General features: G+C 46.3%; 1 protein-coding gene across 1 annotated transcript in view; it reads right to left on the bottom strand.

The window, feature by feature from the left end:
* Positions 1-2985: 2985 nt before the first annotated feature.
* The window catches only part of LOC139755605 (nephrin-like), a 152471-nt gene continuing 129372 nt past the window's right edge, over positions 2986-26084 (bottom strand). The window contains 11 exon segments of the mRNA XM_071674149.1: positions 2986-4386; positions 5954-6100; positions 6551-6897; positions 7815-7944; positions 9147-9334; positions 11366-11659; positions 12916-13075; positions 16004-16134; positions 17518-17659; positions 22923-23077; positions 23284-23589. Of these exon segments, the coding sequence (XP_071530250.1) occupies positions 4012-4386; positions 5954-6100; positions 6551-6897; positions 7815-7944; positions 9147-9334; positions 11366-11659; positions 12916-13075; positions 16004-16134; positions 17518-17659; positions 22923-23077; positions 23284-23589 (2375 nt within the window). The 3' untranslated portion in view covers positions 2986-4011.

Below are 26084 nucleotides of genomic sequence, written 5' to 3' on the forward strand. Positions count from 1 at the left end.
TTTTCTACCTACATTCCACACACTGGTGAAGCCAGAAACATATAGACGTCCAGTAGACTCCTTTCTCTGGTGGTGCCCTTCAACTGAAATTCATTTATCGCGTTTGCAGTACACAGTAATCTTGTACTCTTCCAAAATACAAACCTGTCACCCGGCTTCTTTCCTAAAAAAGATAAAAGAAAAATATGTCTGCAAGTTTGCATGCGTTTTTCTATTGTGTATATATGTGTAAGAAGAGGTGTGCGTGTGTTTGTACTTTTCGACCAGGAGTCAGATGACGCATAGCACAAGTTATCTTGACATCCCATGTTGGTAAAATATTTCATGTTATGTCAGATACAGATTCAGCATGACATGAAACTTACCACAAGTAACCATAATATACCGCGCTGGTGAAGTACACCGGCGACAGTAGTGTGTAAGTAGGATAAAATTGGTCGACGCCAGGTGACCCGCCCACTAGTTTGACTGCGGAGGGTCGGCCACAAAGACTTTGGTCGGCCATATATCTGCTGGTGTTTATCAAAATTTATCCGTCAAACAATGTAATCTTAGCAAGGCAATCATTACCGATTTACCTATAAGTTCCATGATATTGCCCTTGTAACAACAACAGAAACAATTCTTTTTTCAACTTGCCAAAACGAGCCAATGGATCACCGACTTGCACGCACGGATGTAAACATTATGGTCACCAGTCGTGCCCAAACAACTCATGGGGAAGCACGTAGTAATAAGTCACTTATAAATTGTGTGTGATTTGTTGTGAGAAATTACTTAAATCGAGTGACATATAAGAAAAAACTTAGATATGATAATAATAACATAATATTTGATATGTACGGCACGGATTAGTAGTGCGTGTGTGTTTGTGAACTGACTGGAGAGGAAATGTTGGGAAAAGGTAAACATCCACTCTTGCTTGGGTCAGCGATTAGTAAACTATATCTTGGAAGACATTAGTTTATCATTGCGATAACTCCTGAACAGTCTTCAATTCATGAAAAAACTAACAATAACTAGAGGTTATAATGATTACTGAAGAGTATGGTAAAATATGACGGTATAAGGTAACGCTACCGTTTGCCCTCAACAATCAAAATGGCTTCAGTACGCTACAGACTTTGAAAATCATATACAGAACCAGAATATAGTGTGATTGACTTCAAAACATGTAAAGTGATTAATTTCCAAGCATCTCGTGATTCGTGACTGATGGTTTCCTTGGAACTACGCCTCCGGCCAACGGAAGGTAAGTAAAATATCGTCTTTGACCATGATGTTTCAACTGGTATAGTTTACCTGTAGAATGATATGTAACGATTGTTTCGCCTTTTCATTGGTTACCTATTTCCAGATGGGTAATATGTAGATACCCATGAAAATGGAAGGACGACTTTCTGAAAATTACGTACGTTACAGTTTAGAATTTGATTAGAATTACATATATAACTGGAATTTAATCAGTATGTCATACTTAATGGCTGTCATTGGCTCTGTATCTAAACTATAGTGTCGTGAAGTTTCAGAAAGTATATTGAACATTGTAATCAGTATGATGTTTGAACTAGTAAACTTGACTTTGAGACTATGGCTTTAGCACCCTGTCCTAATGACACTTCAAGGGAACATTTTCAGTTAAAGTTAACTGATATTTATAAGAGAAAAATAGGCAACAGAAGTTTGAGAACTGTACAAATACATTAACATGAAATCTGTAATTCAAGAAAACTGTATTTAGGAAGAAATTTTCACCGGCCGGTGATGAGATAGTACCATTATTAATCAACCGATGATGATTCGGTACCATCATTATTTTCACAGGCCGGTGATAATGTCTGTATCATTATTTGAAGTACTACTGTAAATGCGTCACAGATGTAGCTTTGAAATATGAGAGCTTTTGTTCTGCATATCTTGTGTAGTTAATGCGTGGTGGAGCGTGATTTTCATTTTTCTTTTTAATCTGCAATACTGTCGATAGTGGAGATGGTTATGAAGATCAGGGAAAACGTGGAAGTAAAATGATTTAACAAGTCACTGAAACATGTAGAAGAATGTCACTGAAACTTGTAAAGTAACCAGTCACTGAAGCATGTTAGGAATAAGAAAACCCCTGAAAACCTTACCTAACTTCCTGTCGAAGTCAACACTTTAAGCTTTTCAGTAAACTGATCCAACGTTTTCCTTCATCTTCATAGCCCTCCCCGCTATCGACTATCCCTGTCGTAAAAGGAAGTATTTAGTTTATTTTCCACACGCTACACTGTCATTAAAATGGAGAATCACGCATATTCCAGAACTATTTCTGTGATGCATCTAACCTAGAAGTTTACCATTATTTACATTCATTGGTTATTGTATAGATGTTTTTCGCTGTTAAGTTCTGTGAATAAATGATAGGCTAGATGGTATAAATATTGTGATCCTCTTAAATATTCTTCTTCTTCTTATCATTATTATTATTATTATTATTATTATTATCTATGCATACTTTTGTAACATGAAAGTGTTGAATAATGAGGTGTATGTGTGGAGTAAAATATGAATGAGTGTGAGGTCATCACAGTTGAAGGCAATGTCATAGTGGGAGGACACAGAAGACAATTCAATCCATTGAGCATGAAGGTACGACCCATGAATCTCATGATATGACCATTATGTATGAGGTGGTGGGTTTAGATCTGACCCATAAGGGCCAGGTGAAAAAATGTCTTGCTTAGTGGTCGCATTATGCGGAATATATCGTCGTATTGTGCTCATATGATACTGAAAATATTTCTCTAGATTGGCAAACTGATTTCATATATTTCATGCACGAAATTTCGTAAATATTAGTTGGTTATGCCCACGAAGATTCTCGCAGTGTTCTTGAAAGGATGTGAGATTTAGTGGAATGTCATGTTTTTAAGATAACTCAGTAGATATAGTCAATGGTCGTGAGTTCTTGAATTAGTAAATATAGAAGGACATTACAGTACAGTCATAACGTACAGTTTTATTTCCTACAGTGTATTACAATGATCGAGCCTCTGTATACAAAAGTGATTATAAAGTTACTGAAGTGTATACTCACCAATATATGTTTTTCGAAATTTTGATTATTGGATTGTATATAAAATGACACGTAAAAAACAGATCCACTCCACATTTAGAAATTTACACAGACCTCTGTACAAAAGCGATTATTTTCAGTCACATATGGTTTATTTACACTTGAATTTCATATTTACATTTCGATATTTTTTATGAAGATTCGGTACAAACTCACAATATAAAACAAGCACTGAAAAGGAAATACTTATCAATATTTGAGATCGTAAGGGGGGGTAAAAATCAATATTTGAAATAAAATTTGAGTAAATACCTGATTAAAAAAAAAAAAGACAAGATAGTTTTGAATAGCATGGTATAGTCAGCTCTTCACACAGTCTCCGATATGGTGGCCGCTGGCCAGTTCCCCCATGATACCACGTGAAGGTTATGGTCCTATTTCGGGACTGTCGCAAGCAGTGAGTGATCTGGATACAGGGAGACTGAACACTGATGACCACCATTGTGCCTTACGGACTCGTGTTAGCTCTAAAGATATTACATGAAAAGCTTTTCCATTTAAAACGCATTTTTTCCTCGTGTATTTTCCACACTGAACATACGAGAAATATGCACACAATCTTAAAAGCAGTTACTAACTTTGTTAGTAGATGGTGGTGGACAAGTGTTCTCTTAGATGTCTTGTCACTTATCTTTAACTTCGTTTCTATTTGCAGTTGAGCAGTGAACCTAACACACACACACACACACACACACACACACAAACCATCATGGCTCTCACGCATACGTCCCGTAGCGTCACCAAAAAGACACCAAATTGCAATGATAACCCTTGTTATTCAGCTTTCCTCCAAGTGGAGCAATATTGAATAGGATTTACCAACAGAAGAAGGATGATTGACCAGTATAAAAAGCTAATCTTACATTAATGCCCCTCATCAGTCCTTCAGGTTAGCATCAAACGCAACTCTCTGCTTTCTTCAAGAGCGGAGTGCTTGGGGCGTCGTCCTCGTAACTCAGATGTCTGGTGAAGGACACCTGCTTCCTATGGAGCCCTGGGTATGATGCCACAGGGTTGGGCAGGCTTCCCTCCACCTCCTGGTACGGAAGCTGGTCAGGGCTGAGCACTGCGGGGTAGGAGCCAGGGGCACTCGGAGACGTGACGGGCGTTCTCCGAGGCAGGGAGGAGGTCTTTGGCAGCTCCGGTTGGTATGTACGGTCGCGGTGGTGGTCATGAGGGTAGTACGGACCAGGCACATCCTTCACACCCCGAGGAGGCGCTGCCGGCGGAGCCTGGGGAACCACCCCAAGTATGCTGTACCGTGGGTTACCCTGGGGCGTGGGGAGACGACCACATGTTAACAGGTTTACAATACAGACACACACGGAATACAGAATACATTCTGGAAAGAGACAGTGCTTAAAGGCAGAGGGATAACCTAGCCGTAGCTATTAAATTATTTGCTGGACGTAAAGGTTACACACATGTGAACAATCAAGTACAGTAGGTAATAGTTTTCATTAGATTTTCATCATGATTTGATTTACAGTATCTTTTTCTCCGCGTTAAATCGACTGTTTTCGGTAATAAATTTTTGTGTTTATCAGTAGACAGAGATAATAATTTCCCCCCCCCCCACAAATTAGAATTCTTACGATGGGCCAAATGTATGACTTTCCGTTTGTGTTTTATTAAGTAACGTTGACTGCTTTTTTTACCCTTGGAATCGATAGGCCTAAAGCCTTAATAACCAACCGCCCATAATACGCTTCATATAACTCTTTAACTTAATAACGTGGAAAAAAAGTGTCATGAATATTCACTGAATTGACATCTCAGTCATTTACGTCTAGCATCACTTAATGAGTCTGCTAATGGAGAGAGATAGGTATGTAAGTGGATGTTGGCCAAGCGTTTGATGATAGGCTTCTCATGCCTTGTAACCAGACATTCCAACTACCTTAGATTTAATGGATACAGAGCCACACAGCCAGTACCGCTGCATGTGACCAGTGCTAACGGCACATCGGCAGATAGATTTCCGAATATATAATTACAGCAAATATTCATGTCCGAGGTATATGTTCTCGGCGCACCGACAGACATTAATAGTTGCGCTGTTATTACATTCTTGCTCAGTGACTGTGAAATGCGTAACGCTATTAGTCGAGGAACCAAGGCGCCTCCAGCACTTTTCCAGTCAGCCAGCCAGCCCCCCGTCTGTGTACCATGTGTATAAATACGTGAGCAATAATACGATTAATGAAAGGAACGGAAAGATAGCCCTAGGCTTGGGGCTTTTGAAAGAAGGGCGTTTTGTTATCGTTGCGAAAATAAGTTAAAAGGTGTTTTTGTTTTTTTTCGGTAAAAACCACTCTGAAGTGATTAAAACAAGGGGGAGGGGGAATAGAAGGGACTTTAAATATGTGAATTTTAAGTGAATTATTATTATTATTATTATTATTATTATTATTATTATTATTATTATTATTATTATTATTTTGTATTACTAGTAGTGGCTATCATTTCTTAAAACACTGAAGGGAATGTTAATCCAGAACGACTTAGGCTTTGTGTTAGTAGTTCATGAATATGATCCTTACAGCGTGGCGACTCAAATAGCTTAAGCTTGCTGAATAGAGTGTACGTTTAGTAACGACAGCCGAATGATTGAATGGAGACTGGTAACCTAAATTTAACATGACGAAGTGAGGTTAGAAACTGTGATGACAGGAGATGAGGAACATGCCGTGTGCATGAGTGATGCCTGATGCATGTTATGCTGAGTGGTTTGGAGGGAGAGAGAGAGAGAGAGAGAGAGAGAGAGAGAGAGAGAGAGAGAGAGAGAGAGAGAGAGAGAGAGAGAGAGGAGGTTTAAGGCAAGGGAGAGGGCCAGACCTGGGCGCTGACGAACGTTGGCAGGTGGACGGATGGGTACCGATACCCCTCCGACGGGAGGAGCGTAACTGCCAGGGGCGTCTTACCCCCACCGGAGGACTCCTGCAGGGGTATCACATCGGGGTCAAGGTCACTCTCATACTCCACCTGTTGAGGGTCAGGTATGAAGGCTGGTGCCACCTGAGTTTTTGTGATAGTAATAGTACTAGTAGAAGTAGTAGTAGTAGTAGTAAAAGTGATTGTAGTAGTATAGTAGTAGTAGAAGCTGACAAAATTATTACGGCAATAATTGCATTAATTACAGGTATTGTTGTTACAGATGAGATATATTAAGTTAGTAGGAGTAACCACTGTAGGTGTTGTAGTTGTAGCTGTAAGGAGTAACGGTTAACTTCGTAACCGTAGAAGCAGACACGTCAGAAGACGGCGCGTCCGTCCTGACGGAGAGACATTTAATTATTCCCAGATTAGAACGCGAATGAATCTCTTTCATGAAGCTTTTAATGCTCTCCTATTTACTTAAACTGCCTCCTCTCCATCCCATTCCCCCTCCTCCTCTGTACCCCAACCCCGTGCACCCCTACCAGGAGGACCTACCTGCATGTCCCTCTCGAGACAGGAGCTGTCATGCTCAGACGTCAACAAGGACGAGGTTCGGCTCTCCCCTCCGGAGCCACACTGGGGCCGCCGCTCCTCCTGCACGTCCTTGTGGTGATGCTCAGCGGCCAGGGACGCCGCCTGTGGCGCTCTCCTGCTGCGGAAGGTGATCACCAGAAGCAGAAGGATCAGCAGGAAGACCAACCCCGACCCCGCGCTCAGGACCCCAGCCACGACGGAGGGTAGGGTCAGGCTCTCCAGGAGGGATTCGTCGACGTGTTGGGAACCCTCGTTGCCCTCCTCCATTTTCTTTCCCGAGTCTCGAACCTCGGCCTCTGAGGGACCGTCTGCCGAAGGGGTGGAAGATTTTTCTCCTCAATTATTTACGTACCGATAATGACTTCTTATGTGCTCGTTTCGTCTATTAATGAAGTTTATTGACCTTTATCATCACTAAATGCCTTGATTAATGTTACTGGAGTCTGTACACTTCAGAGGTGTCTATATACTTAGAGGTTAAGCCAATAGGCCTTTGACTATGTTTATGGGTCGTGCTGTTTTATCGGACTTTGTGTCCCCATTTACCCGACCGTAGTGTCTTTTCCTTGGGATCACTGTAAATAAAAGTGGGTTAGGGTCTTAAGAAAAAAAAAATCAACCGAAGCTGTAAAAACCTCACCTAACTTCCCCCCAGGCAGTCAAGAATTTTTTTTTACTCTTAATTTTGACTGTTTACATTTTGTGATTGTTCCGATCTTGTGTCTTCGTGGGGTTGCTTGGGCGGCCGTAAGCGGTCGAACGCACGTCGAAGCGTTCCTTGACACATGATGATAGCCTCCACCGTGTGGCGAGGCCCAGGAGACAGACATCCACCGTAACATTGAGAATTGAGATGAATGTCCGTCGCTTGGGGAAGTGAGGTGAGGTGTTCAACACGTCCTGCTGACTCCTAGAACAGTTTCACCGACTCAGCATAGAGCTGGTAGCACCGCTAGCCATAGAGCTGGTGACACCACTAGCCATAGAGCTGGTAGCACCACCACCCATAGAGCTAGTAGCAAGGGCTGGTATAACCACTAGCCATAGAGCTAGTGGCAAGGGCTGGTATAACCACTAGCCATAGAGCTGTTAGCACCACTACCCATAGAGCTAGTGGCAAGGGCTGGTATAACCACTAGCCATAGAGCTGGTAGCACCACTAGCCATAGAGCTGGTAGCACCACTACCCATAGAGCTAGTGGCAAGGGCTGGTATAACCACTAACCATAGAGCTGGTAGACAGAGCCGTTGGTGCCAGCGCTGGTGATGGTCAGGATGGTCGCCTCGCTGGTTCCCTTGTCGTTCACCGCCCGAACCACCAGCTGGTACGTCTGCCCCTCTTCCAGGCCCTCCACCTGTGGGGGGGTGTGACACTGTTAGGGCCGTAGCTGCTGGTACCACACCCCACCCCACCCTCACAGAGCCCTCCTCCACCTGTGAGTGGGGGAGGGGTACACTGTCGTGACCTCCCTCCCCCAGCTGGTACTCCATTCCCCCTGGGGAAAGAACAGGTATTGACCGCCAGGGTCAGCCATTAAGGTCAAGTTATGACCACCGATAGAAAAAGATCTGAAGAAGGTGTTGAGAATGGTTCTGAGACCACATAATGCACACTTGGTATGTATGTGGCCCACGGAATGTGCTGTGTGTGTGTGTGTGTGTGTGTGTGTGTGTGTGTGTAGAAAATGTGATGAATTGCCTCACCACAAAAACTTGAGCGGTCCAATATTTACCAGCTAATTGAGCAATCCTCCCAAGTTTGGCGCAAACAAAGGCCAGTGGTAACGTTTGGAACGAAATTTGAGCGAGTTCCCCTCAACCTTCCCCCCCAGAAAAGACTTTTATACGTTATTTAAAGAAATCTTCGAACCTCACTCACTCACTCTCTTTTCTCTGGGGAAATTACAGGAGAGACACACTTCCCCTGAAATTGGGGGAAGGAAGAATCCCATTCCTTTTGATATTTGGGGGGGAAAGCAAAGCACAGAGAATTGAATACAATGATCAGTATTGACAGAGGAAGTATTGACTTGCGGTAAACGTACGTCTGTGTCTGTGATGAAGATGATTCTACCACATATTCCAAGCGCCAGTATCAAGTCAGCTCTCGGCCGGCTGGCATAAACCAACAATAGTGATCTCTACCGCTGGTGGTCGGAGGGGGTTCAAAGCATCACTGTCGATTTGGAAAAAAAAAAAAAGGCACCTAATTCCACAAAGATGAATGTAAGATAACCTGGCTCAGGTGGATTTGTATTTCATTGACTTCAGCTTGTGGTGTGTTCTGTATATATATTTCTTTCTTTCATGCTCTTCACCATTTCCCGCATTAGCAAGGTAGGATTAAGAACAGAGGACTATGCCTTTGAGGGAATATATATATATATATATATATATATATATATATATATATATATATATATATATATATATATATATATATATATATATATATATATGTATGTATGTATGTAGAGAGAGAGAGAGAGAGAGAGAGAGAGAGAGAGAGAGAGAGAGAGAGAGAGAGAGAGAGAGAGAGAGAGAGAGAGAGACTCACGTAGAAGTCGGGGACGGAGGGGGCGGTGAAGTTAAGGGCCTGGAGGCCGTTTTGGGGGCCGTGCTGGAGGTCGGCCTCAAGCAGGAAGTGCTGGGTGAGGCCGCCGCTGTTCCCGGCCTCACATCGGACCCTGACGGAGGTTCGGCTCCCGTGCCTCACCCTGCAGTCACCCGGCGACCCAGGCTTACCTGGGGGTAGAGATGGGGGTTACTGGGGCTTCAGCTTACCTGGGGGAGAGGTGGAGGTTACTGGAGCTTCAGCTTACCTGGGGGAGAGGTGAAGGTTAATGGGGCTTCAGCTTACCTGGGGGAGAGGTGAAGGTTAATGGGGCTTCAGCTTACCTGAGGGAGAGGTGGAGGTTACTGGAGCTTCAGCTTACCTGGGGGAGAGGTGAAGGTTAATGGGGCTTCAGCTTCCCTGGGGGAGAGGTGGAGGTTACTGGGGCTTCAGCTTACCTGGCGAAGCGGTGAACTTTACTTTGGCTTCAGCTTACCTGGGGGGAGGGAGGTTATCTGGCGTAAAGGTCAACCATGGAAAAGGTCATGTAACGAGAGGACATACACCTGCTTCTGTCGGACAGATACCTGGGACCTCGAACAGTTGGAGGTGATGGGAAATGAGTACACGCCAGGACGGTAAAGAGGAGGGAAATGAGTACACAACAGGACGATGATAAGGGAGCTCTGAGCTCTACAGGAGGTGACCTAATGGCCTTCCCCTGGAGGAGGTCAGTGAGGCAATTGGGTGGTCAGGAGGGGAAGGAGAGGGCTGCTTGCAGGCGTGGAGGAAGGTTGTTGGGAGAGGAGTACCTGCATGATAGACACAGAACAGTGTTATAACGAATAATGCAGTGGAACCTGTTGTCACTATAGTGTAAACTGGGCATACGTGCGAGATAGTATACGTTATTTACAAGGTATGAAAAAATAGAGGAAGTTACAACTGATAGAATTTCAGCACCGCTGAGTGTAAGCTATTTGCAGACTATACAGAATGTAAGTTATTTACAGCCAGTAATGCAGCCGACGTTAATCACAAGGAGAGTATTGCAAATCATTTGCAAAGAGTATTGGAGTGTGTCAGGCATTTGCACCGAGTAAAGTGGAGAGTGGCAGATGCGATGCAGCGAGAGGCGATTCATTGAGTGTCATTATTTCCCCCCCTGTACCCTGAGAGGGACTCTACTGTGTTGTGCTGTGCGTCGCTGTGACGCTCCACCTCTGAACCTGATATCATGAGAGGGACAGTGCTGTGCAGTGCTGTATTGTGCGTCGCTGTGACGCTCCACCTCTGAACCTGATGCCATGAGAGGGACAGTACTGTGCAGTGCTGTATTGTGCGTCGCTGTGACGCTCCACTTCTGAACCTGATATCATGAGAGGGACAGTGGTCTGCAGTGCTGTATTGTGCGTCCCTGTGACGCTCCACCTCTGAACCTGATGCCTTGAGAAGGACTGTGCTGTGCTGTGCGTCTCTGTGACGCTCCACCCCTGAACCTGATGCCTTGAGAAGGACTGTGCTGTGCTGTGCATCGCTGTAACGCTCCACCTCTGAACCTGATGCCATGAGGACTGTGTACTGGGTTACCGGGGTGGGTTGGGTTACCGGGGTGGGTTGCACGGCTGGAGACGAGGGTGGGTGCAGCTCGGGCGACTCAATCCCGGTCGGCAGGAGAGGTAAATTTGAGGCTCAGGAGGGGACGCAAGTTCGAGGTTTTCCGTCTAACATGGGAAGATGGTAGAGTTCCTCTGGTTTGGTCTGTCCTCCTCTTCAGAGACGATTCTTTTCCCTGTGTTCTCATCTGGCTAGATATACCAGGCCACATTTAAGTATCTAACCACTCGTACTTCAGTGTGACGTACCTGACACCTGTTACCTGGCCTTACGTACCTGATCACTGGTACTTTGCCTGACGTGCCTGACCACTAGTACCTGTCCTGACGTATCTGACCACTGGTACCCTGGTACCTGACGTAGGCGACCTCTGATACCCTACCTGACGAAGGTAACCTCTGGTAACCTACCTGACGAAGGTAACCTATGTTACCCTACCTGACGAAGGTAACCTCTGTTATCCTACCTGACGAAGGTAACCTCTGTTACCCTACCTGACGTAGGTAACCTATGTTACCCTACCTGACGAAGGTAACCTCTGGTAACCTACCTGACGAAGGTAACCTCTGGTAACCTATCGAGACTCAACCCCCGGAGCACCTCACCCGCTGGGACGATGTGGAAGACGCAGGGTTCCCTCTGGGTCCCGATCTCGTTGGTGGCCCAGCAGAGGAGCGTCCCGTAGTCCAGGGAGGTCATGGGCGTGTAGGTGATGACGCTGTGGCTCCTGGTGGAGGAAAACCTGCCCTGGGGCACGTCGATGGTGTCCGCCGTGTTGTTGAACGTCCACTGGAAGGAGTCCTGGACGGGGTTGGCGTCCACGGAGCAGGTCACCTCCGCGTCCTCGTACCGACTGACGGCGTAGGTCGTGACCTGACCCGGCGAACACACGGGGGCGTCTGTGTGCGGCAGGAGAACATAGGGGAAAGGAATGACGTGTCAAAGATACCACGTCTTACAAACGTGTGTAAATGATGTAAATAACGTGTAAATGCGTAGGCTTAAAGGGTAGGGAGGGGGAAGATTTTGAGGGTGGGGGTTGAACGAGACGCAGGGAAAGCCTTGCTCCGAACGAAGTGGCTTGCATTCATTGAGCTCGTGAAACGAGTCTTCTCAGAGCAGCTGAGAGAGAGAGAGAGAGAGAGAGAGAGAGAGAGAGAGAGAGAGAGAGAGAGAGAGAGAGAGAGAGAGAGAGGGTCCGGTACTTTCAGCAAATCCTCCGGACAGACTGGCCACTTCCTCCCTCTACCTGGCACCGATGTCCTGAATACTGAATCAGTCCTGCACATTCACCAGAGCTAAGTTGTTTACAGGAGGGCGCTCACTGAGCCCCGCCCGGGTCCTGGGCTCATCCATAATGAGACGGCACGTGCGTGGCCTGGCTGCTCCGGCAGGAGTAGCAGCAGCAGCCAGCAGCAGGAGGAGGAGGAAGGACGGGAGAGGAAGGAAGAGTACCTCCCCAAAGCCATATGCATCATATATATTTGAAGCATCATATATATATGTATATATACATTGAGATCTCTGATGTGCATTTGGACATTTAAACAACGCTTGGGTTGAAGTCAGTTTCCTCACTGAAGACCAGAACGGAATATGTGCTGTGTTCAGGGGGAAATGTTGTAATTGACAGATACATTTTAGAAACTAGACAGATTAAGACTGAGATGCTTACAGGAAGAGGATGGGTTAGGATGTGTCTGCCTCACACTATATCAATAACACATTCAACACACTTAGCTACGTGTGTTTGATGTCTGCAAGACCACACACTCACACAGATACACCAGTCTACATCACAAGCACACCCAGAATCCAGCCCACAGCAACACACTGAACAAAACGCACTCGCTCGCTCACACACTTGATGTCACACTCTGCAGAAGACCGACGCAGATCATCAGCACTCTCAGGAACGCACTCAGAATGACTTATGAGCATCAGCAACGCAGTCAGCAGCGCACTCTGCTGCTCGTCACGGATGTCACACTCTTGAGAACACTGACTTACCTTATGAGCAGAGCCAGTAACGCTGACCCACACCTTCAACACACACACACACACACACACACACACACACACACACACACACACACACCCATTATCGCACTCTGAAGCCCCGAAACCCAGACCACCACAGCACTCAACTACTCACACTTGATGTCGAGCCTGAGGGCGTTGGAGGAGGCCCGGCCCACCAGGTTGGTGGCCAGGCAGGAGTAGCGGCCCGTCTGTGCCCGGGCCACGCGTTGGAGCACGAGACTCTGGTTGCTCACGATCACACCCCCGCTCACGTTGTGCGTCAGGAGCAGCTCCTGTGGCGGCGCCCCAGCACGGCGGGAGAGGCACCAGAGCACGGAGGGAGGGAGGGAGGGAGGAACAATGTAGAGAACACGGGTGAACAGCGTGAGAGGTAGTAGAACACGGGAGAACAGTATGAGGGGTAGTAGGACACGGGAGGATAAGTGTGAGGGGCAGTAGAACACGGGAGAACAGTGTGAGGGGCAGTAGAACACGGAGAACAGTGTGAGAGGAAGTAGAACACGGGAGAACAGTGTGAGGGGTAGTAGAACACGGGAGAACAGTGTGAGGGGAAGTAGAACACGGGAGAACAGTGTGAGGGGCAGTAGAACACGGGAGAACAGTGTGAGGGGCAGTAGAACACGGGAGAACAGTGTGAGGGGCAGTAGAACACGGGAGAACAGTGTGAGGGGCAGTAGAACACGGGAGAACAGTGTGAGGGGCAGTAGAACACGGGAGAACAGTGTGAGGGGCAGTAGAACACGGGAGAACAGTGTGAGGGGCAGTAGAACACGGGAGAACAGTGTGAGGGGCAGTAGAACACGGGAGAACAGTGTGAGGGGCAGTAGAACACGGGAGAACAGTGTGAGGGGCAGTAGAACACGGGAGAACAGTGTGAGGGGCAGTAGAACACGGGAGAACAGTGTGAGGGGCAGTAGAACACGGGAGAACAGTGTGAGGGGCAGTAGAACACGGGAGAACAGTGTGAGGGGCAGTAGAACACGGGAGAACAGTGTGAGGGGCAGTAGAACACGGGAGAACAGTGTGAGGGGCAGTAGAACACGGGAGAACAGTGTGAGGGGCAGTAGAACACGGGAGAACAGTGTGAGGGGCAGTAGAACACGGGAGAACAGTGTGAGGGGCAGTAGAACACGGGAGAACAGTGTGAGGGGCAGTAGAACACGGGAGAACAGTGTGAGGGGCAGTAGAACACGGGAGAACAGTGTGAGGGGCAGTAGAACACGGGAGAACAGTGTGAGGGGCAGTAGAACACGGGAGAACAGTGTGAGGGGCAGTAGAACACGGGAGAACAGTGTGAGGGGCAGTAGAACACGGGAGAACAGTGTGAGGGGCAGTAGAACACGGGAGAACAGTGTGAGGGGCAGTAGAACACGGGAGAACAGTGTGAGGGGCAGTAGAACACGGGAGAACAGTGTGAGAGGAAGTAGAACATGGAGAACAGTGTGAGGGGCAGTAGAACACGGGAGAACAGTGTGAGGGGCAGTAGAACACGGGAGAACAGTGTGAGGGGCAGTAGAACACGGGAGAACAGTGTGAGGGGCAGTAGAACACGGGAGAACAGTGTGAGGGGCAGTAGAACACGGGAGAACAGTGTGAGGGGCAGTAGAACACGGGAGAACAGTGTGAGGGGCAGTAGAACACGGGAGAACAGTGTGAGGGGCAGTAGAACACGGGAGAACAGTGTGAGGGGCAGTAGAACACGGGAGAACAGTGTGAGGGGCAGTAGAACACGGGAGAACAGTGTGAGGGGCAGTAGAACACGGGAGAACAGTGTGAGGGGCAGTAGAACACGGGAGAACAGTGTGAGGGGCAGTAGAACACGGGAGAACAGTGTGAGGGGCAGTAGAACACGGGAGAACAGTGTGAGGGGCAGTAGAACACGGGAGAACAGTGTGAGGGGCAGTAGAACACGGGAGAACAGTGTGAGGGGCAGTAGAACACGGGAGAACAGTGTGAGGGGCAGTAGAACACGGGAGAACAGTGTGAGGGGCAGTAGAACACGGGAGAACAGTGTGAGGGGCAGTAGAACACGGGAGAACAGTGTGAGGGGCAGTAGAACACGGGAGAACAGTGTGAGGGGCAGTAGAACACGGGAGAACAGTGTGAGGGGCAGTAGAACACGGGAGAACAGTGTGAGGGGCAGTAGAACACGGGAGAACAGTGTGAGGGGCAGTAGAACACGGGAGAACAGTGTGAGGGGCAGTAGAACACGGGAGAACAGTGTGAGGGGCAGTAGAACACGGGAGAACAGTGTGAGGGGCAGTAGAACACGGGAGAACAGTGTGAGGGGCAGTAGAACACGGGAGAACAGTGTGAGGGGCAGTAGAACACGGGAGAACAGTGTGAGGGGTAGTAGAACACGGGAGAACAGTGTGAGGGGAAGTAGAACACGGGAGAACAGTGTGAGGGGCAGTAGAACACGGGAGAACAGTGTGAGGGGCAGTAGAACACGGGAGAACAGTGTGAGGTAGTAGAACACGGGAGAACAGTATGAGGGGTAGTAGGACACGGGAGGATAAGTGTGAGGGGCAGTAGAACACGGGAGAACAGTGTGAGGGGCAGTAGAACACGGGAGGACAGTGTGAGAGGAAGTAGAACATGGGAGAACAGCGTGAGGGACGAATAGAGAACGGGAGTATGTTATGTCTAGATGAACACAGGATAACGAGTCATGTACGGAAATTTAAAGACTACAAACATAAACGAATATATAAACACACACCACTGTATGCGTATAAACACACACACACACACACACAACACACACACACACACACACACACACACACACAACTAGAGAGACAAATATAGATAGATACATAAATTTCAGGTATTTGTATGTTCTATGACACACACACACACACACACTCACACACACACACACATACTTCATGACACACACACACACACCACACACACACACACACACACACACACACACACAGTCTTGTCTATTCATTTGATTACAATCACCTCAGGACCCCATTCTAAGGAAGGACAGTGGTGTGGAAGTAATCACAAAAGTATTAATAACACAATTAAGGTAAGAGGAGCAACATCAGTTCGACCTGGAGAACGATGAAATCCATTCCTCCCAAATGAACTTTCGCCAGGACTGAAATACTGAGAGCGGCAACTCCAGACCATAAGGTGATGTAGACGCAACTGAGAATGATGATAGTTTAAGAACGGCAACTCACATTGTGTCGCCAGGAGACCCGGGTGGCGCGGGGGTTGGCCTCGATGCTACACTCGAAGTACACGTCGTCACCTTCCTTGATGTTGCTCGAGTCTAGCGACGACCCGAAGCTGCAGGAAGCCTTCGGTAGATCTGTCGGGGGAGGCAGGCGGTGGTGGTAGACGGTGAAGGAGGTATCCACACAGTGCTAGTCTCTACGAATATATATATCAAAATTGATATGCGCTCAGCGGGTGGGCTTCTCCCATCGGTGGATCTTGGCCACACGAAGCTATAGGAAACAGACTAAGTGTGTGATGTTACAACTCAAGTCACCACCCTTGACATCATACTTAGAGCTAGGACTTCGTGTCATACATGTGTGTACCGAGAAGTGTGAGCGGGTCATGCCCGTGTGTACCGAGAAGTGTGGACATGTTATACATATGTGTACCGAGAAGTGTGGGCATGTCATACATATGTGTACCGAGAAGTGTGGGTATGTTATACATGTGTGTATCGAGAAGTCCCCACACACCCCAGGCACTTGGGCGCCGTAACTCCAGTTACGGTAGGCTGTCTGGTGAGGTAGCTCTCCTTTAAAAGTCTCCCACTCTCTCACTATATATATATGTATTGCCAGCTGAACTAAAACAGACCGTACCATTTTATTTTTACGTTATTGAGGAGTAAGGTATCTTCTGTACAGATGTAATGGAACGGTTGCTTCTCAGTTTAGGTGAAAGATTTGGTAAAAGCAGCAGCTCGATGGCTGCCGAGCATTCGTACAGTTAGATAAAAAAAAAAAAAAAGATTTTATTGGAAAAGTTGTACAGCATTTTCCACTAACATCGAAATATGAGTTTAGAGATTTTCAGATCTCGTCATATCATGAAGGTGGAGAAACCGGAATCTCATCTGATATTTTCCCGTATTTACCTAAGACTACCGTGCGAGGATTCAGTTTTCTTAGGAAAGACAATATTTATCCAGCTATACTTACAGCAAGCTCACGACGGGAATACAATTGTGGGATTATACACGGTGACTGTCAGGTTTATAACAGTCCGTGGACAGGCTGTTGTGTTAGGCGCCTAAATAGTCGTTATACCTCGCTGACTTAAGAATCAGTCCCAGTGATGCTGTGGTGAGTAGTAAGGACAGATGTATGATAAATCTAGTCACTATTACAGTGTATGTCAAGACTATAACATAGTTCAGAGCAAGACTGTTCTGTATACAACGAGGGTAAATAAACGCCGCGCAGGCCGTATCTACGCTGTACGGAGCTAGGCTAAACACCGCGCAGGGGCGTGGCTACGCTATACGGAGCTAGGCTAAACACCGCGGAGGGCGTGGCACGCTATACAGAGCTAGGCTTAATTCTGCGCAGGGCGTGCTACGCTATATGGAGCTAGGCTAAGCACCGGTGTGCCCAGGGCGAAGCTACGGTGTATGGAGCTAGGCTAAACACCGCGCAGGGCGAAGCTACGGTGTATGGAGCTAGGCTATACTATACAGGGCGAAGGTACCTACAGTAGACGGTGAGGTTGCGGGAGTCCTCGAGTGCAGCAGGAGGGACCTGGGTCTCGGCCTCGCACCGGATGACCGAGCCGTGGTCCTGGGGCCTCGGCGTGAGTTCGATAGTGCTGGTGGTGACGTTGCCTTCACCCGAAGTCTGCCGGAGGGGACAGAGATAAGGTCTTTGGAGAGAGAGAGAGAGAGAGAGAGAGAGAGAGAGAGAGAGAGAGAGAGAGAGAGAGAGAGAGAGAGACTCTGGCTGGGCAGAATCTCAAAATACCATTAACATCTCAGCAGCAGAAGATCTCGAGATACATATAAAGCCAGTTCTGAGGAGCACTCGAAGTAGAGGATCCCAGATAAGGGACAAAGGGATATTGAAATATTTTTTCTTCAGAAACTTCGTAGACATCGAAGTAAAAGAAGAAAAAAAAAAGATAATAGAAGTGAGAGATCTTTTGATCAGATTATTTGTAGCTTTCAGGTGAGTCAACATTATCCAGTTTCGGTATGAGGGTTAGTCATTATAATATCAACAAGATCAAAAGGCCACTCGGAGAAATATATGTGATTGGGTTCGGGGTCACAGTTAAAAAAAAAAATAATGGGAAATAAGAAAATTGGAAGAAGGTTAATTTCTTTCTTGCAGTCTTTTATGTATATATATATATATATATATATATATATATATATATATATATATATATATATAATATATATATATATATATATATATATATATACGTCAAGAATGAAAAGGCACTTGACGACTTTTGAGAGGGGTAAAAAATGCTATTTTGTCTGTTTCCAGGGAAACCAATGATTCTGCAAGACAAGACAGAAAGAAGTGTTGAAGAAACCCATTTCTTTTTTTTCGGGGGATGGGGTTGGGGGGGAGCAGAAGTTTATGAATGTAGTCTAATAATTTTGAAGAGATGCACTAAAACCTCCAAGAGGAACTCAAGGGTTAGAAGTGGCCTAACGGCTTTGCAAGTGAACCAAACATTCTGGTGATATTTTCTTTTTTCTTTGTATTCAAATTATTCCAGAAGTGAGCGATGGCTTTTGAAGTCCCGAGTCAGAAGAAGAAGAAGAAGAGGAGGAGGAGAGTCTGGCCGGGGCAGAGGGTTACAGCCCGTCTGCGCCTTGTGAATGCATAATAAACTCTGTGTATAAGGCGAAGAAAATAAGATTCTTACTTTCCCGTGTGTGCTATAGAAAAAAGAAGAAGATCGAAACTTCTGGAATGGCAAAAAACAAACAAAAGGATATATAAAAAAAAGTTCAGCTCTACGGCAACGAAAAGTTTGAGATATATAGAGTCGTATTTCTCAAGAAACTATATTGAAAACGTTCCTATACGGAGTTTGAAAGGTCCATTCAAGACAGTAAAACGTTTTCATTATAGGGGGGCCAGATTGCGGGTCACCGAAGGCTTAAATGAATTAGAAAGGGAGGAAGAGGGCGTTAGTAGGTAGGGAGGGAGAGGGGCCTCCCAAACTCCAACCCCCTGCCCACCCTCTCTCCCAGTGGGAGATTTCATGATCCAGGACGAGCAAGGGGCTTCAACTTCTACTATCCTGGGATTCGCAGTCGCTTGGCTCAGACGCGTTTAGTTCAACTTGTGTGTTGGTGACTGTGACCCATGTTTTTTTTTTTTCCTTTATTTTTAGGAGTCTAACTTTAGGACTGGGCGTTATTATTACTTGGTCAGGTGAAACTTACTTTGGAAGATGATCATTGTCTTATCCTGTAGTGCCATTTACTTTAATCACCGTATAACAGCCTTACTCAAAGTGTGTTAAACTTCATAGTAAGTTAGATATAGATGAAAAAAAAAGATATAGCAAAAGATATCTAACCTTAACGTGTTTTCGTTATCTTAACCTTGAGTAAATATATATATACCCCGAAGTATTATCCGTGAAAGCAAGTTGAAAAAGAATGATTATGGATCGGGTTCGATTTGGTTTTGATACGTAGCCAAAGTGAGTGTGCTCGTCTTTGTCTTCTAAACTCTCAAACGTAGACGTAAAGGTTCTCATGTTGTCACATACACGTCATTGTCCGAGTCGGTAACGTAACACACACACACACACACACACACACACACTTGTTGCAAGCAAATTTTTCTACCCCGAACTTTATAGGTAAGCGTGGGGCAGATCAAGCCCCAAGCTTACTCAGCTTAAGTTAATGGTAATTAAGGCTTATATTCCGGCTTTAGTTACGGTGATTTAGAGGAGGTAGGACTGGCAATTGGCGCGCTGGACTTTAGAATAAGGTCGTTTTCATTTGGTATATGTAACAGCCAGTTTGCGGCAATTAGTTCCAATTGCTCTCCACCCGCCGACCAAAGATTAAATAGACAGTACTGATAGATGCACCACAGGGACCCTTGTAGTTGCCTGACCTAGCCATTGATGGGAATCGAACCCAAGCCCTCGCCTCGTTGGAGTACCACAATCACAAAGATTCGCCAAGCGATGACCTCATATGACCAGTAATAATAATTTTTTCACTTGATTCAGCCGGACCAGCACTCAGTCCCAGGGTGTTGTGTGTATGATCATACCTTGCGTTGTAGGGTATAACCCGTATGATAGTTGCGACCACATCCCCCCCTCTCCCTGGGGTTTACGCCAGTATTACCAACCCCTTTTATTGCCATTGTATTACCACTTGAACCTTCAACGGCCTGAAACTGCTTTCGTTCGTGTATTAAACCGGTCTTCCAATGTTCTTACGATGTCATATTATATTGTTTCAGAGGACACAGGACGATTTAAAAGAGACAGTAATATGAGATAGAAAATGGGGAGGAGAACTGGCCGATAGTAATATGAGATAGAAAATGGGGAGAATTGGCCGATTTAATGGATAGAGTAATCTTGAGAGAGAACATGGGTGGAGGGAAACTGAACGATATGAAAAGGGTATGATAACTTGAGGGAACAGACCGAAATACTTTGACTTGTGGAATAAAAGACTCCCATATTAGTTTACATCTGGTGTAGGTGGGTGGATGTGGGGAGGGGGGGGAGAGGTTAATAGCCCTCCACCTCCTGTCGTAACCATCACAATAGGAACGATAGATGGTGTCGTAGCCGTTACAACCGAGACGAGGGCTGGTGACGTAACTGTTGCAACAGGGACGATAGACCGGCGTCGGAATAGTTTACAGCCAGGGACGACGGATCGTCGGTGTCGTATAACCGTTACGACAGGGACGATAGATCGTCGGTGTCGTATAACCGTTACGACACCGACGATAGATCGTCGGTGGTCGTCATCGGTCATGAGCTGGTGTTGACGCCACGGATGTCAACCATTCCCCCCTCCCCCACTCTCCGGGAGAGACATGGTCATTGCAAGCCTAACAGTTATGGAGTTCGCATCGAGAGATAGTGAGGGGGGGGCGGGCGAGATACGTCACAGTTACGAGAGACGCCAGAGGACGTAGGGGAAAGAGACAGTGCAAGGGACATTTTGGCACGTAGGGAGAGTAAGGGCAGACGATAGATAGTGAATAGAAAGACAGTCGGAAGGAAAAAAAAATAGATTTTGGAGGGGTAACTTTAAGAAGAGTTACAAACGGGTAGTTGAAAGGGGAGGCCGATTTGGCCAGTGGTTCCCAAGCGTTTTTGTGTCGTTATCCCTCTTTTCACATGGGTACCCTCTTGATAACCCCATTCCCTGCCTACTTCCAAGATAACTGTTATCAGTTGAGCATAATATTGATGGATGTGGGTATAACACACACACACACACACACACACACACACACACACACACACACATATATATATATATATATATATATATATATATATATATATATATTGAGGTAACTCCTCCAGCCTTACGACCCCTCTGAAATTGCCAAACGACTCCCTAGGGGTCATGACCCCTAGATTGGGAAACACTGAATTAGGAGTAAGAGAAGGGAAGGCCTGGGGACGTGACTAAAAACTGTGTGTGTGTGTGTGTGAGAGAGAGAGAGAGAGAGAGAGAGAGAGAGAGAGAGAGAGAGAGAGAGAGAGAGAGAGAGAGAGAGAGAGAGTTGAGTGAATGAGGGGTTGGCCAGTAGATGAGGAATGATGGTAGAGGGGGAAATAGAAGGGGATGTTTATCAGTAAATATAGAAAGGAACAAGTGATTGAAAATCAGATGGGGAGTAAAGGGTTATTAACCTGCATTCGAGGCGGGTCCAGAACAAGGCCATTGTAAACCTCCCTACGGTCGTACAGTCGTACTCAGAAGGGTCGTGCCGTGGAGTTTAAAAAGGGTCGTACAATTGTCTCAACAATATACTTGCTTCATTAAGTAACAAGGAAACTTTTATAACAAAAAGTAGACACAGACACTTGTCAAGCATACGGTGGATTAACTTTAAAGTAACGCATCTCTAGCAAGTACCTACTTGTGTGCAGAAGTAACTTTGTTCCGTGTCGTAAGTTACCATTTTTAGGATATTACTTAAAGGTGTCTATTTTTCGTGATGACTTCTAAGTCATCTTTGGCCATCTAACTTTATCATTGATATCATCTAACTACTTCATCATCATCAGTGGTATACTAAAATCCTAATCACATTTTATTTAAGTGTCTCCCTATTACAGAAGAAATATTGTTGCTGAAGATATGTTTATTGTTTTACGATGAAAATAAAAAATGTCTTAAAAAGCCACAAAGCCACGATATCCGATCAGACTGACCAATTTTCCTTGGACCTCATTGGCTCCTAAGTGTGAGGTCTCATCATGACGTGTCTAGCTTCTAGCATGACGTCACTAATATAGGATTAGATACTGCCTGAGTGGTTAGTACTGCTATACTTACCATAATTGGTAATAAGTGGCTTACTAATGTTCATCGATACTCTATCTCTCTACCCATCATCTCATTTCCCCTTTTCTTCATCTCTTGTACATTCTCCTGCTGCTTTCTCATGTACTCTTCCGAATCACACGCACACCTTCCCTGCAGATGCCAACTATACTTTTCCTTTTTCTGTTTCAGTGACAGTTTTGATTCTGCATGACACACTTCACCTCACACACTTGACGCACGGCTTGAGTAAATACCTTTTGATCTTCTTCCACCTTTCAAGTTTCAATTACTCTTTCTTTTCACCATTCTTCGCAGCACTCAGTCCACTTCACCAGACTCGCTCAGTTTCAGCACATCTCTCACACTTATGTCATTTCCTCGTTCTCTAACCCACTGGGGCTTGGGACGTGACCATGGCTGGTACTGCCTGTGGCTAGTACTGACCGTGGTTGGTACTAACCATGGTTGGTACTGACGTGGCTGGCACTGACCGTGGCTGGTACTGACCGTGGCTAGTACTGACCGTGGCTAGTACCGACCGTGGATGGTACTGACCATGGCTGGTACTGACCGTGGCTGGTACTGACCGTAACCTCGGCCTCGAGGACCCGCTGGTGACCCGTCCACCAGGAGATGGTTGGGGTGGGTCTGGCGCCCACCACCACACACTGCAGATGGTACTGACGACCAGCTGTTAGTGGCTCCTTCACAGGGGGGCGGATCTCCACGTCTAAGGGAGGCACTAAGGGGATAAAAAAAAAATGGAGGGAGGGATATATGATGTGAGTTGAAGAATCAATTATTAGATGTGTCTAGATAATGAGTGGTATGTCGCTCAAGGCACCAGGAGGTACCTAGATTTATTCTTTGTAGTTTTATTTATGATGTTGATATTCTCTCATTTTATTGCACAAAATATCCAGATCTTCTATGGCTCGTGATACTCACAGTTCATGTCTACCGTGACCACGAAGGAGGTCGGGATAGTAAGGTTGTTGTTAGAGGCTTCGCAGGTGAGGAGAATTTGGAGGTGACTGCGGTTAAGGGGCCCTAGAGTGAGCGTGTTGAACGGCTCTCCGACGGTTGGCTCCTCCTCCTCCTCCTCGTCCTCTTGACGCCCAGCGGGCCCCGGGCCGAGCGTTGTCACCTTCAGTGCCGGGAAGGTGATGGTGGTGTTCTCCAGAGAACGGGATTCCATGTCCGTGTCCAGGAGGTGGGTGTTCTGATACCACACCACGGATGGCGGAGGGGTACCTGGACGTGGTAAGAGTGATGTTTAAGCAGGTTTCAATCTTGATCAGAAAACGACTACCCAAATTCTATCAAACATCCTAAAATTTAAGAACCTCTTGAGGATCTTTGAGATCTTGTGTGGAGAGGGAGGGAGAATGAAAGGAAAGTTAACTGTGCCCCTAAATACACAAGGCAGCGATGCATAGAAGTATCTATGATCACCACACTTGGGGCGGAAGACTGGTTTCTGTATCGCGTTCCGCTGCTGCACGTGCAATACGGAACTCCAGCGAAGATCTGAGGAAAAAGGGTGTATTTTATTGAGTTCCTAAAGTTAAGGCGAAGTGAAAGCAAGGGGAGGTGGCCTAACACTCTCAGAGGGTGGAATATTGCTGAGGCCTAAAGACGCTATGTAGGTACGAGAGAGAGAGAGAGAGAGAGAGAGAGAGAGAGAGAGAGAGAGAGAGAGAGAGAGAGAGAGAGAGAGAGAGAGAGAGAGCACAGCCTACAGTGGAGCCCCGTCGTGGTGGGAACACATGCAGATCAAAGTGGGTGTGATGATAACATAACAAGGTTAGGGTTAGCTTTTCTCGCTGTGAGTATTCGGGTTTGTTTACATCATCCTCGCGACGACGCTACCTCTCCAATATGGAGCGTGGTATTCCATTAACACTAACCTGAGCGTGATTTATTCCAGCTTGGCCGGAAGATCCGTAGTTAACTCGACCAGGATGGGTGGGGGTTGGTTGGTAAGGGTTGGGAATAATGATGTTTTTTTCTGTGTCGGTGAAATTTCTCCAGAGAAGGAATTTCATCATCTCATCGCTTTTGGATCTTGAGTAACTGGATATAAAGGTTGTGAAGTTGATTGCCTGTGATAAATCAAGTGTCGTCAGGAGGGTAGGAGAGTTATGTGGCTGTGGGGGGGTGGGGTAAGCAATTACCAGCTCTCACTGGCGTCAGGACACGGCTGGCTAGGTTAGTTTGGCAGACGCCCTACCTGGGCCTGCCTCCCTCCCTCCCCCTTGTGACATAGCCTCACCTCACTGCCAGCCAGGATAGCATTGTTATCGTGTTTCCCGGAACTGGTCTACGTTTTGAGGTATTGTGTGTGTGTGTGTGTGTGTGTGTGTGTTGTGGTGAAGCCTTCAAAGGGTTTATGATGTAGGTTTCCCAAGGCCGAATTACAGCTCGACTCCATCATTTTGATGTATTCATTTTCCTGCCAGAATCTCTCTGTGTTGCCGTGAGGGACATGATCTGAAATATGATTCATGCCAGCAAATGTCCTTCAGCAAAATTGCAGAGTAAAACACCAGCGCTATGATGTGTTGCCGCCCTTTATGTTAACTGGTCTTCACCACCTGGTCAGGAAATGTCATCTGAGTTGTGTATCTTTAGATAATGTTTTGCACCTGGCCATCACCTTCCTGCCCAGAAAGCCTTCCCGCACCAGAAGCACTGTGGATGATGGGTGAGTGTAGCCACTGTCTTCAAATTCGACCGTCCACGCCGTGGGAGTGTATGTGATTTTCGCATTACGTTCAACACCTGAAGAAGGTTGTCCACGGGATGGGTAATTTAATCATTATTTGACATTTTGCAAATGTTAACCTTATGCAAATACGTTTCAGTGTTGTTGAATATGCTAGTGAGTGAGTTGTGATATTAATGTTGCGCTTCGGCTACATAGCTTTAAAACTGGGGCAAGCTGCGTGGACTTGCTTCACGCTTACTGTGTCGTCTCCCTGCGTCGACTTACCCTCAAAGAACGCTCCCACATAACTCCACCCACCGTCATCTCCCTCTGCTCCAATCAGCACTCAAGTCTGTGCGGGCTTTAGGTCTATCAACCATCCTTGGTTGTTACCGTGAGGCCATCCACGTCAAACTGCATTCACCAACCGAGATATTTTTTTTTTCTTAAACATCAGCGAGTCGAGTTATGGATAATTCTAATATCGCTGGCACTCCCTCTATGCCTGTGGATCGCGATGCTTAAATTTAACTAGTCATTAGGTCTGTCTAATTGCCATGGTCATAAACGCCTTATTAGATTCTTGAAACGCAATCTAAGATCACATGTACTTTCCCAGTAAATAGATATTTGCTCGTGTCTATTTCTTTTTTTTTTTTTTGAAAATGGCCGCCAGGGGATCTGCTGACCCGCATCAAACAGAAAACGGAAACAAAAAAATATTCATCATTTGCTCCCCCCCCCCCCTCTCTCCACCCCCCCTAGGCACCACGTCAACAGACTTCCTCTCTTTTCCTCCCTCGGCACCAGGTTTCCCCTCTGCTTCCCTGCTTTTATCAGACCCACACTCAATATTCAACAGGCAACACCTGACCCCCCCCCCCCCCTTGTTGTATCTGGCTTGCTTTATATGAGTCTTTCGTTGCGTAGCCTCGGGGTCTAGCATATCCCGCCTGATGTTCTTTGCTTTACTCATAAGCCAACGAAATAGGATCAGGTTCCTCGTTGAGAGTTTGATGGCTGAAGTTGCCGAAGATTG

Source organism: Panulirus ornatus, chromosome 19, assembly GCF_036320965.1.
Source record: "Panulirus ornatus isolate Po-2019 chromosome 19, ASM3632096v1, whole genome shotgun sequence".
Taxonomy (NCBI): domain Eukaryota; kingdom Metazoa; phylum Arthropoda; class Malacostraca; order Decapoda; family Palinuridae; genus Panulirus; species Panulirus ornatus.